The 17,296-nt window shown below is 39.5% G+C and overlaps 1 protein-coding gene across 1 annotated transcript in view; it reads left to right on the top strand.

Annotated features, from left to right (window-relative positions):
• Positions 1–9,448: 9,448 nt before the first annotated feature.
• Positions 9,449–17,296, top strand: part of LOC130881510 (zinc finger protein 491-like) — a 38,996-nt gene continuing 31,148 nt past the window's right edge. The window contains 3 exon segments of the mRNA XM_057781156.1: positions 9,449–9,492; positions 9,925–9,983; positions 11,498–11,562. Coding sequence (XP_057637139.1) covers positions 9,449–9,492; positions 9,925–9,983; positions 11,498–11,562 — 168 coding nt within the window.

A 17,296-nucleotide genomic window follows, 5' to 3' on the forward strand; every position in this document is an offset into this window, starting at 1 on the left:
GTAAAATTAGTATATATGTATGTTTTAAACTTTTTTCATAATATTAATGGTCATATAGAGTACTACTTAAAGAAAAAGGCTTCATTTAGCTCCCTGTATGTGATTTTAGGCTTGAGTCTCTATCAGGTAAGTAGGAGTTAAGTTTTTGTACTCTGCATGTACTAAACAAATTGTGGTCCTTTAACCTCTTCAAGAGCTGCTGCATATGATGTTTAAAATGTTTACGTTTTCTGTAGTGACCCATGACCATGCCTCGTAGCAAACTCTGAAGTCTCAAAAAGGAAGATAGGGCCCCACCATGATTCCACCTGCATTGTGGTAATGCACTAAGAAGACAAACACCACCCAAAGATCAGCTGTAGACTACGACCTGCTCAGGGCAGTTTCAAGGTGGCTATCTGAGATAGTCCAGCCTCACAAGATACTCTAGCCAGGACTTGAGACAAGTCCTGCACTTTCCTGCTGCCCATGACGCCCGTCTGCGCTCTATGCGCTGCTATACAGTTCGTGAACCGGGCAAGGGGCTGGAGATCGGAACACACAAAGACTCAACAGAAACAGACAGGGACACAGGTCATCCTTGAGCTAGAATGCCCCAAGAATTCTCCTTTATTGTGTTCAGGGGCAGCTTATATAGGGATAGCCACGCCCCAGCCAAACCCACCAGAAACCATTCTCCTGCCATCAGGAACTCCTGAGGGTCTCGTGCTCAGAGCTGCTGAGGAAAATAAGATGTTTCAGGATCTGGGGGTTCAGTGCTCCCAACACTTTCCCATTACACAGAGACTGGACAACAAATGATACAACTACCTCTCCCAGGACTTGACAATTAACTTAATTTTTTCAGTGTCCCATAAAGATGCCAGACAGTAATTTTAAGAACACAACATCCAAATTCCCAAGAGGTGGGGTGTGCAGTTTTTGGCCTTTCAGTGGGTTGTAGATATTTGTCCTTGTTTAGGGGGATTGGCTGCAGGTTGTTATTGGTAATGGTTGGGGAAAAAAAGATGAACAAAGGAGATTAGATTCAAAGATCTTGTTCTGAAAAGAAAAAGGAGAAATATAGGAGTGATAGGATAAAAAGATAGATTATTGAATCTACTTTTAAACTAAAAAAGCAACTACTAGTCTTAAATATTTTATATTGGTATGGACTTTGTATATTGATACAAAGTTGATATTATTTTTGTTATATTGAACATATGTTTCTACTCTCATGTAAGATTTTTGTACATCGATACAAATTTTAAGTTATTTTTGTTAAAACAAATTGCATATATATTTCTACTCTTGCTCAAGGTATTGTATCTATTGATTATTTAACAGTGTAATATAAATAAACTTCTAGTCCTTGAAAGTTATTATTACAAACTATTCAGGATGATAATAAGTGCAGGTTAGTACTTAGTCACCTATCATAATCAAACTTGTAGTCATGTGAGGTTTGCTTTCAGGGTCAAATTGACAGGTGGTCCTCAATCACTTCACAGATCTACAGAATATGGCATTTAAGACATTTTAATAACATAAGGTTTGGGTTTTTTTTAATGACATTGTGACAGGTCTGCTCCAGAAAGCACTGATTTACTTCAGAGAAAATGATGGAATTTACTTTCTCTGTGGCAAAATTCAGCCACTGGGCAAGAAACTGCCTTTGCCTCAACTGCTAACAATATGCTGTCCTAATTGGACAAGCAGGACACAAAAGAAAGTGACTGTTGAACTTTCCCAAGACAAGCAGGGACAGCCCTCCAGAATTTTCTGTTTCTCAGAAAAGTTTGTCAGATATTCTAGGCCTGTAGGCTAAAAATGGATGGCCCAACATTACAGAGAAACCTTGGGTACTGTCCAGGCAGCCAGTTTTTTTTTTTGTTGTTGTTGTTTTGTTTTGTTTTTTGGTTTTTTTTTGTTTGTTTGTTTTTTTAAGTTTGGAAGTAGTTTGCTCTGCACTTCCTGTTTACTCAGGTAATATATACCCTTCTTAGGTCTTTGATGTAGTCTAAGACTAGATAGTTATAGCTTTCCTTATTAATAAATTCATAAAAGAAACTCATAACAGAGGTGTAAGGTGTGTAAGGTTGAAAGATAAAAAGGATAGTTTTGGGTTGGTAATACAAGGTAGGATAGAAAGTGGATTAGGTACAACACTTTGGACTCACCAAGATAGGATAGATAATGGAGGATTTTCTCTGAATTTGTCAAATGCAAATGGACTAGACATCGTTAATGTAATTCTTACCTGCATATATTTGTATATAGTTATTGTACATATTGTATATAGTCTTACTATGTTAGCTAAATCCTTTACTTTTTATTTAAACAAAATGGGGAAATTATGATATTTTGTTTGTGTTCTGACAAAAAAGCTTGCTGGGAGTCAGAGGGCAGAGGTTGCCACTAGTTAAACATAGAAGACTGTAGCATGAATAACAAAAACAATAGACATTGCCATCCAACCTGAAGATCAGAAAACCAAAGTAGGCAAGCCACTAAAGAGCTCTTACCTTTAAGAAATCCTCAGGCTGAAAGAGAATGAGGTTCTGTCATTCATTCCGCCTTATAGTCCTCTCTAGTGCTGTGTTAATGGCATGTGACTTTTTAGTACTGGCATTAAAGGTGTGAGCCACCACCATCTGGACCTGTTTCTGCATTGATGTAGCCCAGGGTGACCTTGAACTCACAGAGATCCATCTGCCTCTGTCTCCCAAATCCTGGGATTAAAGGTGTGTGACTCCACTGCCTGGTCTCTAGTGGCTTGGCTTTACCTTCTGGTCTTCAGGCAAGCTTTATTTATAAAACATAAATAAAACATCACTATAGAGGTCTGGAGGACTACACAGAGAGGAAACAGGAAGTGATAAGGCAGGGCAGAGAAAGGATCTCAATTTTTTTGGATGGAGGAACTGAAGAGGTAGGATGTAACTGGCGGCTGCTCCTCTGCTCCTCTGATCTTTACCAGAAGGTAAAGCCAAGCCACTAAATATCCAGGTGGTGGCATCTTTCAGCTATTTAAGATTCTTCTACTGAAGCCGGGCGGTGGTGGCGCACGCCTTTAATCCCAGCACTTGGGAGGCAGAGGCAGGTGAATCTCTGTGAGTTCGAAACCAGCCTGGTCTACAAGAGCTAGTTCCAGGACAGGCTCCAAAGCCACTGAGAAACCCTGTCTCGAAAAAAAAAAAAAAAAAAAAAAAAACAAGATTCTTCTACTGAGAATTCTCTATTTAGTTCTTAACCACATTTTTAATAAGATTATTTGGATTTTGATATCTAATTCCTTGAGTCCTTTATGTATTTTAGAGATCAGTTCTCTGTCTGATGTGGGTTGGTGAAGATATTTTCCCAGTCAGTAGGTTACTTTTTTTGTCTTATTAACTGTGTCCTTTGCTTTACAGAAGTTTCTCAGTTTCAGGAGGTCCCATTTATTTATTGTTACTCTCAGTGTCTGTGCTACTGGGGTTATATTTATGAAGTGGTCTCCTGTGTCCATGCATTGAAGGCTACTTCCCACTTTCTCTTCTATCAAATTTAGTGGAGTCAGATTTATATTGATGTCTTTTATCCATTTGGACGTGAGTTTTGTGCATGAGGATACATATGAATCTATTTTCATTTATCTACATGTTGACATCCACTTGTTCCAGCACTATTTGCTGAAGATGCTTTCTTTTTTCCATTCTATTATTTTAGGTTCTTTGTCAAAAATGAGGTATTCATAGGTGTGTGGATTAATATCCCAATCTTCGATTCAATTCCATTGGTCAACCTCTCTGTTTTTATGCCGATACCAAGCTATTTTCATTACTGTAGTTCTATAATAAAGCTTGATGTTGGGAATGATGACACCTTCAGAAGTTCCTTTATTGTATAGAATTGTTTTGGCTATCGTGGGTTATTTTGTTTTTTTCATATGAAGTTGATTATTGTTTTTTAATGGTCTGTGAAGAATTGTGTTGGGATTTTTATGGGGATTGCATTGAATCTCTAGATTTCTTTTGGTAGTATTGCCATTTTTATTATGTTGATCCTACCTATCCAAGATTATGCTCTCCTCTTAAAAGACTGACTTTCCCAAACTTTGATCATTACCAAATTAAAATAAATGGAATAAAAATGGTTTAAATGCTAATCTCATGATGTCTGTTCAGACTACTTAGAGGCTTACCAATAATCAGGTTAGGCTCTATGTTTTGGACACTCATCTTTCTTTTTAGATTAAAACCATATCTTTAAAAGAATAAGCTTTAGATTAAAGATTGCTAATACAGGCAAAACATGGGTATTTTGTTTGTATGTTTTTAGTTTGTCAAGAGAGAGTTTCTCTGTAAATACCCTGGCTGTCCTGGAACATGCCTTGTAGTTCAGGGTAGTTTTGAACTCAGAGTGATCTATCTACCTCTTTGTTCTGAGTCCTGGAATTAAAGGATGTGCGACCACCACCATGGGACTCTAAAATAGGATTTTATCAACAGATTAATTTAAAACTGAGAAATGATACAATTCCTTAGCTTTAAAAATTATCTTTATTAACTCTTTGTATAAAGGTACTTTCTGCCGGGCGGTGGTGGCGCACGCCTTTAATCCCAGCACTTGGGAGGCAGAGGCAGGCGGATCTCTGTGAGTTCTAGACCAGCCTGGTCTACAAGAGGTAGTTCCAGGACAGGCTCCAAAACCAGAGAAACCCTGTCTCGAAAAAAATCAAAAAACAAAAAAAGGTATTTCTATATCTACTTGTGTTTTATAAAAATAATATGGTACTATATGGCTCATAATTAAGTGGTGATTGGCCATAATCCTGTTAGCCCCTTAAGCTTGTGAGGATCATAACACTCACAGAGAAATTGAGCCAGAAAAAAAAATAAAAACTGCAGGAGGTTCGAGGGATGAATGTAGGAAGAAGTCTCCTCTCCAGACTGCCCACTCCAAAACAAGCCACTCTGAGGCTTATATGAATTATAAATCCTCAGTCAATAGCTAAGACTTATTATTAGGAAACTCTTACATTTAAATTAACCCATGGTTCTATGTTCTGCCATGTGGTTTATGGCTTCTTACCTTGTTTTCTAGATGTCAAATTTGCTTGGCAATTGGCTGTCATCTCCTCTGACTCTGCCCTTCTTTACTTCTTAAGTTTGGTTTTTCTGCTTAGCCTTATCCTGCCTGGCCACTGGTCAGTCAGCTTATTTATTAAATCAATCAGAGCATAATTTACACATTGTACAGGAATATTCCACGTCAAATAAACATATAAATGTCAGTGGCACCTGAAAGACTAAGATCTTTAGTCTACCTAAGCTGTATTCATCAAAGTCAATACTACATAATAGAGAGAAGCTTACTTAAAAAAATGAAACATACTGGCATAAAAGGAGACAGGGGGATCAATGGAACTGAATCAAGGACCCAGGTATTAATCCACATACTTTCGAACACCTGATCTTTGACAAAGAAGCAAAATATATCAAATGGGAAAAAAGGCATATTTAACAAATGGTGCTGGCATAACTGGATATCAACATGTAGAAGAATTAAAATAGACCTATAGCTATCACTATGCACAAAACTCAGGTTCAAATGGATCAAAGACCCCAACCTAAAGCCAGCCACACTGAACCTTGTAGAAGAGAAAGTGGGACGTATACTTGAATGCCTTGGCATGGTAGACCACATCTTAATTATAAGCCCAGCAGCACAGACACTTAGGAAACAATTAATAAATGGAACCTCTTGAAACTGAAAAGCTTCTGTAAAGTAAAGGACATGGTCAACGAGACAAAACAACAGCCTACAGAATGGGTAAAGATCTTCACGATAACCCCACATCAGACAGAGGACTGGTCTCCAAAATATACAAAGAACACAAGAAATTGGTCATTAAAAGAACAAATAATCCAATGAAAAAATTGGAGTACAGAGCTAAACAAAGAACTCTCAACAAAGAAATCCAAAAGCAGGGGAAGGTGAAAGACTTCTTTACCATGGTACAAAGAACAAATAAGGGTAATAACCTCCTAACATCTCTGAACATCAAGTAACCACACCCTAGAACGAAATGTCCTTTGTCTAGGCAAAGCATCCTGTAGCCACACCTTAGGTCAAAACTTTCTGTTGTATGACCCTGAAGGAGCTTGAAGAGCTCTGAACTCTCTGACCTTCAGCTAAGGTGGAATGGATTCACTTCTGTGGGCTCCCATATGTGTGAATGGCCGTGAGTGTGTACTCTGTTGGTAGACTCCTTAAGAGCTATGTCTGTGCTGCTTTAGAGTTTTCCTGTCAACACCTTTATGACTTTATATTTTCCTTACTTTTGAACCCTAAACCATGCACTGCATAAGGTAAATAAATGCTTGGGTCTTAGGCTGGGTCGCCCAAGCAAATTTGATCACTCTGTGTATGTTCTGTCCATTAAAAAGGATCATGTGAGACGATCAAATGGTTTACTCTGTAAGAGGGTGTCACAATTGTCACAATTCCCAGTCACGAAGGAAGAGAGTTTTAAATCAGACTTCTTTTCACTACCAAATCTGTGGCAAAACCCAGATATTTGAAAAGCGTTCCCAGGTTTGCCCTTTGAGAGTTCTGTGAGGCAAGTGAAGGGCTTGGAATTGTATTGTTGTTTGCTTGTTTTTTTTTTTTTTTTTTTTTTTTTTTTTTTTTGGGGTTTTCGAGACAGGGTTTCTCTGTAGCTTTGGTGCCTGTCCTGGAACTAGCTCTTGTAGACCAGGCTGGCCTCGAACTCACAGAGATCCGCCTGCCTCTGCCTCCCGAGTGCTGGGATTAAAGGCGTGCGCCGCTTTGCTCTAGGCTTCTCCAAGTAGAAGGAATTGCATGAAGGAATATTTAATCAGGAATTAATCATGTTACAGGATGAACTTCATTGGAGGCAAGAATAGAATTTTCACTAGTACTACATTTCAGGGCACAGAAAACAAAAAGCAGGAAGGAGACCAGAGTCTGACCTCAGAAGACAAAGAGCTCATTCTCAAGTGGCACCTACTTTGCTGCTATGCAGGGAAGGTGTGCAATGGGAGAAAGCGAGCAGAGATCCTTCATAGGGCTGATGGGGCGGGCTTTGCAATGAGGACATTGTACCAACTCCTTATAGGAAAGCCTGCTATGCAATCTCTCCTTTTGGAAATCATTTGCCAAAGAGACTCAGGCTGCTAGGATCCTTGCTCCTAATGGGTCCCATGACCTGGGATGGATGTGTGATTTCGTGAAACAAAGAAAACTGTGACCACCTATTGCAAACAAGTGTCTGTGACCCCAGATGGTGTGAGCCATTTTTATTCATAATTTCAATAGTTTGCATGAACAGTTTAACACTCATATTTGTTTCCTTAGGTAACTAATAATAGTTAAAATAATTGCCAATTTGTTCCCTTACTTCCTTCTCTTTTTGTGCCCCAACGTCCCCACTGGCAATCATTACCTACTTGATTGTAACTTTAATATCACAAGATAAGCAGTAAAGCAAGCAACAAAGGAAGTTTTCTCACTAGGCACATCTACAGGTAGAACAGTGTGCCCAGTTGACACTCTTTGTAGTTACAATGTGATGCAAAGCGAAAATAAAATTTAGCTTTGGTGGTTAATATTTAGCTGTAGTGAAATCTAAACTCTTACAATCAACTCATCAGCCAAGGCTGAATCACTTTGTTCTATACTTCTTTTTTTTTTTTTTTTTTTTTTTTTTGGTTTTTCGAGACAGGGTTTCTCTGTGGCTTTGGAGCCTGTCCTGGAACTAGCTCTTGTAGACCAGGCTGGTCTCGAACTCACAGAGATCCGCCTGCCTCTGCCTCCCAAGTGCTGGGATTAAAGGCGTGCGCCACCACCGCCCGGCTGTTCTATACTTCTTTATCTCCTATGGAGGATACACTAGGTTTTTCCCTATCATCCTGTAGATTACATAACTTAGAAACTTAATTATAAGTTGGCATTGCTTATCTCTTGTTCTCAAGTTCCAGTTTTCTCAGCTTCCAAAAGTGTTGACTCCTATATTATTGGCACAGTTATTAGAAATTGGGGGCACTGTGGGTTTCTATGATTTTCATTATTATTCCCTGTCCCTAGACTGTTCTCATTAACTCTAGATTCGTTTATTTATTTGCATTTCTCTTAGACTCTCGCAGTTAGGATTGTTCTTTCCAGGACAATTATGCAAATTTGTAATATCCCGAAGTATTGTGACTATTTCAAATTAGTCACAAAATGCACTGTGTAGGCAACACTCTGTCCCTGAGAATCCTGATTTCATAGTCACACCTGAAACATCAAAGACTTTAGGAGCTGTATCAGGTCCACTGTACATTTTTAACACCATCCCCTTGGCTCATCCAGAGAGTCATCAAGGGAAAGTTTTTCCAAATGCAACAGCCATCTCATCTATTAGGCACTAAGAAAGTGAAGCTCAAAGCAGTCAGCAGTATGGTTAGTGTAAGGAAAGCAAGGTGACCAGGTAGCACAGATGCTCCTGGGGTCATGCCCCAAATATACAGCAATCTATCCATCACCCTTGCCAATAATGGGTTAAATTCTCCCAGGCCTTACCAAAGGAAGAACTTGTTCATGTTATTCTCAGGCCTGTTCCCCGAGGAAGTCACAGGGCTCCTGGCAGTAGGTTGTCTTGGGAGACAAGCTTTCTCAGCAGATATTCATCTGTGGACTGACACATAGTGAGAAGCTGAGAAGTTTCTGCCTTCCTCTGTCCCTCCATATGTGCTATACATGGTCAATAAGCCCAGACGTGATCATCTTCTTCAAGGGAACATTTTTTTTTTTTTTTTTTTTTTGGTTTTTCGAGACAGGGTTTCTCTGTGGCTTTGGAGCCTGTCCTGGAACTAGCTCTGTATGTAGACCAGGCTGGTTTCGAACTCACAGAGATCCGCCTGCCTCTGCCTCCCAAGTGCTGGGATTAAAGGCATGCGCCACCATCGCCCAGCCAAGGGAACATTTTTTAACTTACCATTATGGGGGTTGTTTAGCTGTGAGGAGAGTCACATCATGACTAAGACTAGTTAAAACAGTCACTGTCATATGAAGAACATCTGTGATGGTCATGTTCAGAGATGCAATTAAGTTGTGAGTCTAGCTTCTAATGGCTCAATTATCTCAACACCCCAGGGTAGCCATCTGAAGAAAGTCTTGGTGAATGTTACTGTTTATTCCTGTTAAAATCTTAATCTGAATAGGAAGTGTACATATGACTCGGCAGATAATACCACAGACATCTATTTCAGAGGATCTTGGCTGGTTTCTAAGATGTGTAGGCCAGCTCTAAACTGTTTGTGAGTCCAGCTTCAGGGGATACACAATCATCTTCTGGCCTCCCATGGTGACAGGCACACATGGGCAGACTGATGTATATGCGAGAAAAACACTCATTGTCATGAAAATAAAATAAATACAATTTAGTATGTAATTGACTGTCATTTTTACTCTAGTGAATACCATGGTGTTTAAAGAATCATTTTATGACCCTGGAAGCAATAGCAGGTATGATGAAGTCCTAAGGTGTCTTTGTATCATTATTTTGAGAATGACAATTGTGGGTTCTTTCTAACCAGTCATAGTGAAACTGATAAATTGAAGTATTTAATGTAATGAGTCAAGGCTTTCTTCATAAACTTGGACAAAACAAAAAAAAAATCAACAAAAAAATTGCTTTTCATACGTGAATCCTTAGTGGGGTACACATGGCATGCGTGTCTATTTTATCTATCACTGAGCAATTGCATTTCCTTGTTGGTGACTTTTAATTGTATTAATAGAAAACGGATGCTTTGAAGCATAGGTTGTGAGTCAGTCCTCGTCTTTTGCTTCATCCTTAAATTTTGAGATTTCCTATCAATCCTATATGTGGTTTCTGCACCTTATCTCCGTGAGCCTTACTCCTACACTGATGTCCAGTTTTGTTTTGTTTTTTAGGGGCAAGAGATTCGAGTCTGTAGAACAAATTTCTGGATCTAACTTGAAGGAAAATGCAGGTGAGGAATGACAGATATACGAAGAAGTGAGTGAGTGAACCCTAGATTCTAGGTTCTTGCCATGCCAAGAAATCCCAAAATGAAATAGGTTTATCCCAGAATTAAGTATTTTTTTTTTTTTTTTTTTTTTGGTTGTTCAAGACAGGGTTTCTCTGTGGTTTTGGAGCCTGTCCCGGAACTAGCTCTTGTAGACCAGGCTGGTCTCGAACTCACAGAGATCCGCCTGCCTCTGCCTCCCGAGTGCTGGGATTATAGAAATAAGTATTTTAAGGTGTTTTTTGCTTTTTTAAAAATAAATAAACGAATAATAAAAAATTTATTCTCTGTTGTTGTTTTCTTATTTTGCTTGATTGTTTTTGTTCATTGGTTGGTTTTTGGTTTTGGTTTTGAGAGTAGCTCTCTTTGGTTGGCATTCGCTGCCATAGAGCTAGCGCTCTTGACTAGGTGAGTCTCTACTTTAATGAATTTCTTGCTTTAGGATTCAGGATTTCTGGATATAAAAATGCCTGCCACCATGTCTGGAAAGAACTTTTGACTTTCAGTCATGGTCTCATCATGTATACCCGAATGGCTTTAAATTCAGAGAACTTTGCGTCCTCAAGCGTGCTGGCATCAAAAGTTGGAAACTGCTATTTCCTAAACGTTTTAGATACCTTAGGGCGGAGTGAGTAGAGCTCGCCAATCAGGGACAGCTTCACTAAATGGAATGAGCTGTCCAATGAGTAGCATGGATAGATTTTCAAAGTGTGGTCTAGCAGAGGGAATCCTTGTGAGGATTCATTTTGGGCGGCCCTGTGTTCTGCTTACTGCAGGCCTCTGGGAAGGAAACTGAGACCCATCAGAAGTACGAAATGGTGAGTGCGCTTTGGGCTCCTGGAATCCTGCCTGGTGAGTTTAGGGCAGTAGCTTCTTTGTGGCTCCATCAGCGAAGATTTCTCCCTGGTGTTTTGCAGTCCAGTGGAAGGAGTATTCTGTCCCAGCAATGCCTATGTCAGTGTTCTTGAATTGTGCAGCCCACAGGCAACCTTGAGGCCCTAGTCTCCCGCTTTTCTGTCCTGGTGAAGCTGCTTCCCCTCAGTTGTCAGCCATCTAGGGTGCATCCATGCGGGACTTGGCACTGGCGGATTGGTGATGCTGAGTCCAGGCTGTACTGTGTATGGTCGTGCGTTTTTCATAGTTTCGTTCTCCTCTTGTGCCTGGGTTTGGGCTGATTTAGGATTTCGGGTATTACACTGGAGTTCTTTCCTCTCTCCTTCACTCCCCTCCCTCTTCTAGTCTGCCTCAGAATTGATCCCCATACCTCCCCGTGTGAATGAAGTTTGCCATAAAGCTATGTCTAACTCCCTATCACCATATCGGGCATAGATTTTGCATGTTTCTTTTTTTCTGATGATATTATAGGAGATTTTTTTGTTTTGTTTTTCTTCTGACCGCAGTTTTTCAAAAGTATCAGTCTGAAGACAGAGAAATTTAAATTTGCTTCACGTTTAATTTGTTTGCAGCATTTTTTTTAGCCTCAAATTTGAATTTTGTAAAGCTGCAGAATGTGGACAGGTCGGCGGGACTTCAGAGTTTCATGGTAGTGGCATGGTTTTTGTGGCTGCTGCTTGTTTGGATGTAGGCTGATTTAGACAAAAGGGACTGCGAGTGTCAATCCTGTAACAAGTAACTTAGAGTGTTGCAGCCTTGGGGAAAATATTAGTATTCTCTTTCCTTCAGCCTCTAGTTGGCTGGGTTTGGTAGATAATGTAATATGTGTCTACTGGGGAAACTTTAGAATGTTCATCTCAGAGAAAAAGAGTGCTTTCTACCCGATGGAAAAAAATTTTTTTGAACATCGACTTGAGTATGGAATTATTTATAATATATTTATTACTCTTGTGTGTGTAATTCCTTTACTTTTCATTTTGCTAATTTATAGATAAGATATCACTATTTCTTTTCTTGATTTTTTTGTTGTTGTTCATTTTTGGAGACAGGGTTTCTTTGTGTAATCCCGGAGCTCATATATATACTGTAGAATTACATCTCCAGTAATATCCATTGTGTAATCCTGGAGCTCATATATATAGTGTAGAATTACATCTCCAGTAATATCCATTGTGTGATCCTGGAGCTCATATATATACTGTAGAATTACATCTCCAGTAATATCCATTGTGTGATCCTGGAGCTCATATATATACTGTAGAATTACATCTCCAGTAATATCCATTCACCTGCAAACGTCCTCTCAGTTTTCTTCATCCTGAGTGGGATTCAAATGAGGACGTGAGCCACACATCCATGGTCCAGACGTCAGCTGATGGACATCCAGGCTGATTCCTTCTTAACTATTGGCTCCAGAGCATTTTGCTCTTAATTCCTATTCTCTTTCTCTCTTGGTTTTTGAGACAAGGTTTCTCTGTGGCTTTGGAGCCTGTCCTGGAACTAACTCTTGTAGACCATGCTTGCCTCAAACTCACAGAGATCCACCTGCCTCTGCCTCTTGAATGCAGAAATTAAAGGTGTGCGCCACCCTGGCCTGACACAATTCCCATTTTCTAAGTGGGTATGTCCTTAAATATCTTCTGTATTGATAATAAATTTCTTTTGGAAATATTTTGGTTATTGAGATTCTTTTTCGCTAAGACTGGCCTTGAAGATGCCCCGCGCTGCAGCCTTTAGCGTGAACGACAGCAGCAATGTCTATTCCCCGTCATGGTGCGATGATGACTCTCAGGACATCTAAGACCTTTGTGTCTTGGGAAGTGAGTTCATGAGGACACTGCAGAAGGACGAACTCACCAAGAACATGAGTGTGGAGCTGCAGAACTAGTTCAGCAATTGAGAGCTCTTCTTATGTTCTTACAGAGAACCCAAGTTCATTTCCCAGCACCCATGTTGATATCTCTCGGCCATTCAACTCCATCTCCAGAGAATCACACACACACGCACACACACAAAATAATAATAATAATAAATTAATATTATCACTATTACTATTATTTAAAAAGAATGGCAGCCTAATTCCTAATGCTTCTTTCTGTTATAAACTCCAATTGCTCTAGTTCTGTTTATGTCCTTTGTGCTGCACGTGGAAGTGTAAGCCAAATGAACCATTGCTTAGACTGTGTTACTTTTGAGTGTGGCATTTATCACAGTAACCAGAAGCAAGCTGAATCCCATAGTAATTTCAGAAAACTCTACCACAGGGCATAATCTTCAAAGATATTATGGAACTATTTTATAAATAACCAAATTTCAATTGTTTGAAGTTGATACAACCCATTAATTATGGTAGCTGTGGTATAAGAAGACAAATTTGTACAGCTTTCTGTCATTCTTTCCTTTTGCTTTCTGAAGAGAGGAAGATGTAGGTGTTTTATGCTTTCTGTCCTTACAGTGATAGAATCAATGAATAAAGGTTGTATCTCCTCACCCTCAGTCTTTTTTGTTTGTTTGTTTATTTTGTTTTGTATTGTTTTGTTTTTCAAGACAGGGTCTCTCTGTAGCTTTTTTGGATCCTGTCCTGGAACTAGCTCTTGTAGACCAGGCTGGCCTCGAACTCACAGAGATCCGCCTGCCTCTGCCTCCCGAGTGCTGGGATTAAAGGCGTGCGCCACCACCGCCCGGCTCTCACCCTTAGTCTTAATTCTCTCCAGTTACTGCTCACCCCATGTTTTCTCCAGAACTCTCGGTGAGGTTTTGCCAGGGAACCTGTGCTGCACATTTGCATGGCTGGCGGGTTGGTAATTCCGAGTCCAGGCGATTCGTGTAGGGACTTGGGTGGGCTGTGCTGTTTTCCTTCTCTTGTACTTCTGTTCCTGCTGACTTGGATTTTCCCTCAGTCACCTTGGAGTTCTTTTTTCTTTCCTTTTCTCCCCTCCCCCACCTGATCATCCCAGAGTGCGTCCCCCACACCCCCGGTGTTAGAGAAGGTTCCACAAAGAAGAGTATCCAGTCCTATCAAGAAATTTTTCCAACAATGGTTGGAATGTTAGGCATTTCCTTTGGATGGTCTCTTCTCGGGTGGTGCTCAGGTAATCTTAGATTAGGGTCCCTCCTGCAACCAGGTACTTCTTGCTTGTAAGCTCCTGAGACTCAGGCCCCATTAAATTTATCAGTGGCTGAGCCCTACTCTGGCAGGTGATGATGGTTGGAAGGAAAGAACTTCCTTTAGGTGATCTGTTCATATTGAGCTTATCATGGTGGCTCCTACAGAAATCCTCTATGGTTTTTTCATTTTCCTCCCCACCTTCTCTCTGCCTTTTTAAAACAATATTGTAAGAGATTTTTTTTTCCCTCTTGACTACAGTTTTCAAAATTTCAGGTCTGAAGACAGAGAAATCTAAATTTGCTTCACATTTTACTTGTTTGCAGTGAGGTCCAAATTACAACTGTAAAAATTTGCAGCATGTTTAAATGCCAGTGAGACTGGCCAAGAGTGTAATCAAATTGGCACTGCATTTCTGTTGCTGCTCCTTGTTTTGCTGCAGGCTGTTTTAAACCGAAGGGATTGAGAATGTCAATTCTGTAAACAAGTCATTTACAGTTTTGCAGTACCTGAAAAAAATACTAATATTTCATTTCTTTTTTTATTCTCAGAGAGTTGATATTTGCAGGGAATGTAATTTCTATCCTGTCGGGAAACTTTAGAATGTTCATCTGAGAGAAGGACTAGTATGCTTTCTAAATAACTAATTTTTTTCTTTGAAAGTTAACTTGAGTGTTGATTATATTTAGAATATATTCATTACTGTTGTGTGAGTGTGTAGTTATGTTGACTTTCATTTTATTTTTAGTTCATTATTTCTTTCCTGGTTTTATTTGTTTGTTTTTTGGTGACAGGGTTTCACACTGTAGTCCTGGAACTCACTGTGTTGACCAGGCTAGCCTTGAACTCAGAGCTCACTCTCCTCTGCCTCAGGCATTCTGGGAGTAAAGTCTTTATTCTGTCTGTTTAGTGTTTTGGTTGTTATGTGGGGAGGTGACTTTTCTTTTTTGATCCAGTTGTTTGGTTTTCTGCAAGCTTCTTGTAGAACTTCTTGAGTATGTTTCTTTCAAAGTAGGTAAGGAGTTATGCTGGGATTTTAGTGGGGATTGCATTGATTATATAGATTGATTTTGGTAAGGTGGCCATTTTTGCTAAGTTAATCCTACTGATCCATTAGCATGGGAGATCTTCCCTTTCTCAGATATCTTCTCTGATTTCTTTCTAGAAAGACGTGAAGTTCTTTTCATACAGGTCTTTTCACTTGCTTGGTTAGAGTTACACCATGATTAATTGTTGTTGTAAAGGGTGCTAGTTCCCAGATCTGTGTCTCAACCTGTTAGTCATTTGTATATAGGAGAGCAACGTCTTCTTCTTCTTTTAGTTCATCTTTTATTCAGCCACCTGACTAAAGGTGTTTCCTGGTAGAATTTTTGGTGTCTCTTGTATATACTATCATACCATCTACAAATAATGGTACTTTGACTTCTTCTTTTCAAATTTGTATTCCCTTGCTTTTCTTTTCATATTGCTCAAACTAGAACTCCCAAGTATTATATTGAATAGCTATGGAGAGAGTAGACAATCTTTTTTTTTCTTGAATTGAAATTGCTTTGAGTTTCTCTTCATTTAATTTGATGTTGTCATTTGACTTGTTGTATATTCCTTTATTACGGTTATGTGTGGCCCTTTTATCTCTGATCTCTCCAAGACTTTCATCAGGAAGGGGTGTTTGGTTTTGTCCAAGACTTTTCAGCATTTAATGAGATGACCATATGGTATTTCTTCAGAGTCTGTTGTTATGCACCCTTTTTTGTTTCTGATTTTGTTAATTTGAATATTTGCTCTCTGCCTTTATTTACTTTTGATAAGGATTTATCTATGTTGTTGATTTTTTTGATGAACCAACTCTTTCTTTCATTGATTCTTAGTATTGTTCTCTTTGTATTTTTTTGATTTCAGTCCTCAGTTTGGTTATTTCCTGCCATTTACTCCTCTTGGGACTATACCCATCCTTTTGTTCTAGAGCTTTGTGCTGTTTAATCTCGTATGTGTTAAGTCTTGAGTATGCGATCTCTCCAACTTTAGAATAAGGAACTTAGTGTTATGAACTTTATTTTTAGTACTGCTTTTATTGTGTCCCATAATTTCGGTATGTTGACTATTTATTTTCATTGAATTCTAGGAATTCTTTCTCTTTTTTCTTCCTTGCCCAAGTAGTAACTCAGTAAAGAGCTGCTCAATTTCCATATGTTTGTGGATTTTCTGTTGTTGAAATCCAGCTTTAATCCTTGGTGGTTCCTTATGATATAGGGGTTATTTCAATTTTTGTATCTGTTGGGACTTTCTTGTGACAAACTACATAGTCAGTTTTGGTGAAGGCTCCATAGTCACAGTTCCTTACTCAGTTTTGGAAAAGATTGATAAGAAGATAAATTCTGTATTTGTATAATATTTTATTGATATCTGCTACATCTATTTGAGTCATAACATCTGTTTCTTTATTTCTCTGTTGACTGAGATTTCTGTCCCACCCATTCCTGCAGTCATTCAGTCCCAAAGAAACACACGGAGGTCTACATCAATTATAAACTGATTGGCTCATTATCTCAGGCTCTTCTTATTAAGTAATTCTTATAACGTATATTAGCCCATAATTCTTGTCTGTCTTAGCAAAGTGGCTTGTTATTTTTTTCGGTGAGGCAGTAACTTTTTGATTTCTTAGTGGCTGGGTCATGACTGCTGATTGACTTTCTCTTCCCAGAATTCTTGTTTCCCTGCCTCTACTTTCTGCCTGGTTGCCCTGCATATAATTCCTGCCTAGCTACTGGCCAATCAGCGTTTTACTAAAAATAATATAAGTGACTGTCACGGTCCCCCTCAGCCAGCAAGGAAGACGCGCAACCCCGGAGCTCTTCCTGCTGCAGTTTTATTCAGGACCTTTAACAATTGTAAAATCTCACTCACTCACTCACTCACTCACTCTCACTCTCTCCCTCCTCCTCTCTCTCAGGGCAAACCTCTCCCAGCCCTTAAGTAGGCATGGGCTACCAATCCTGGATTGCCAGGTGGGCACTGCTCATAGGTCCACGCATATGCAAGCAGCTGACAATCATTGCGTGATAATAGCATAAGTCAGGCCTAGTTGATATTAGGAGTTGATTATCACAGAGAGCACTCGCTTTCGGGATCTCAAAGGGCAGGAGCCAGCACCATCAGGTGCAACTCCACGCAGCTCTCTACACATAGCCATCAGGTGTGACTCCACACGGCTCTCTACAAGTGACAGAATAAAAGATCATTGTGCCACAACATTTCTGTTTACTTTCTATCTGGATGA

This window comes from Chionomys nivalis, chromosome 1 (assembly GCF_950005125.1).
Source record: "Chionomys nivalis chromosome 1, mChiNiv1.1, whole genome shotgun sequence".
Lineage (NCBI taxonomy): Eukaryota > Metazoa > Chordata > Mammalia > Rodentia > Cricetidae > Chionomys > Chionomys nivalis.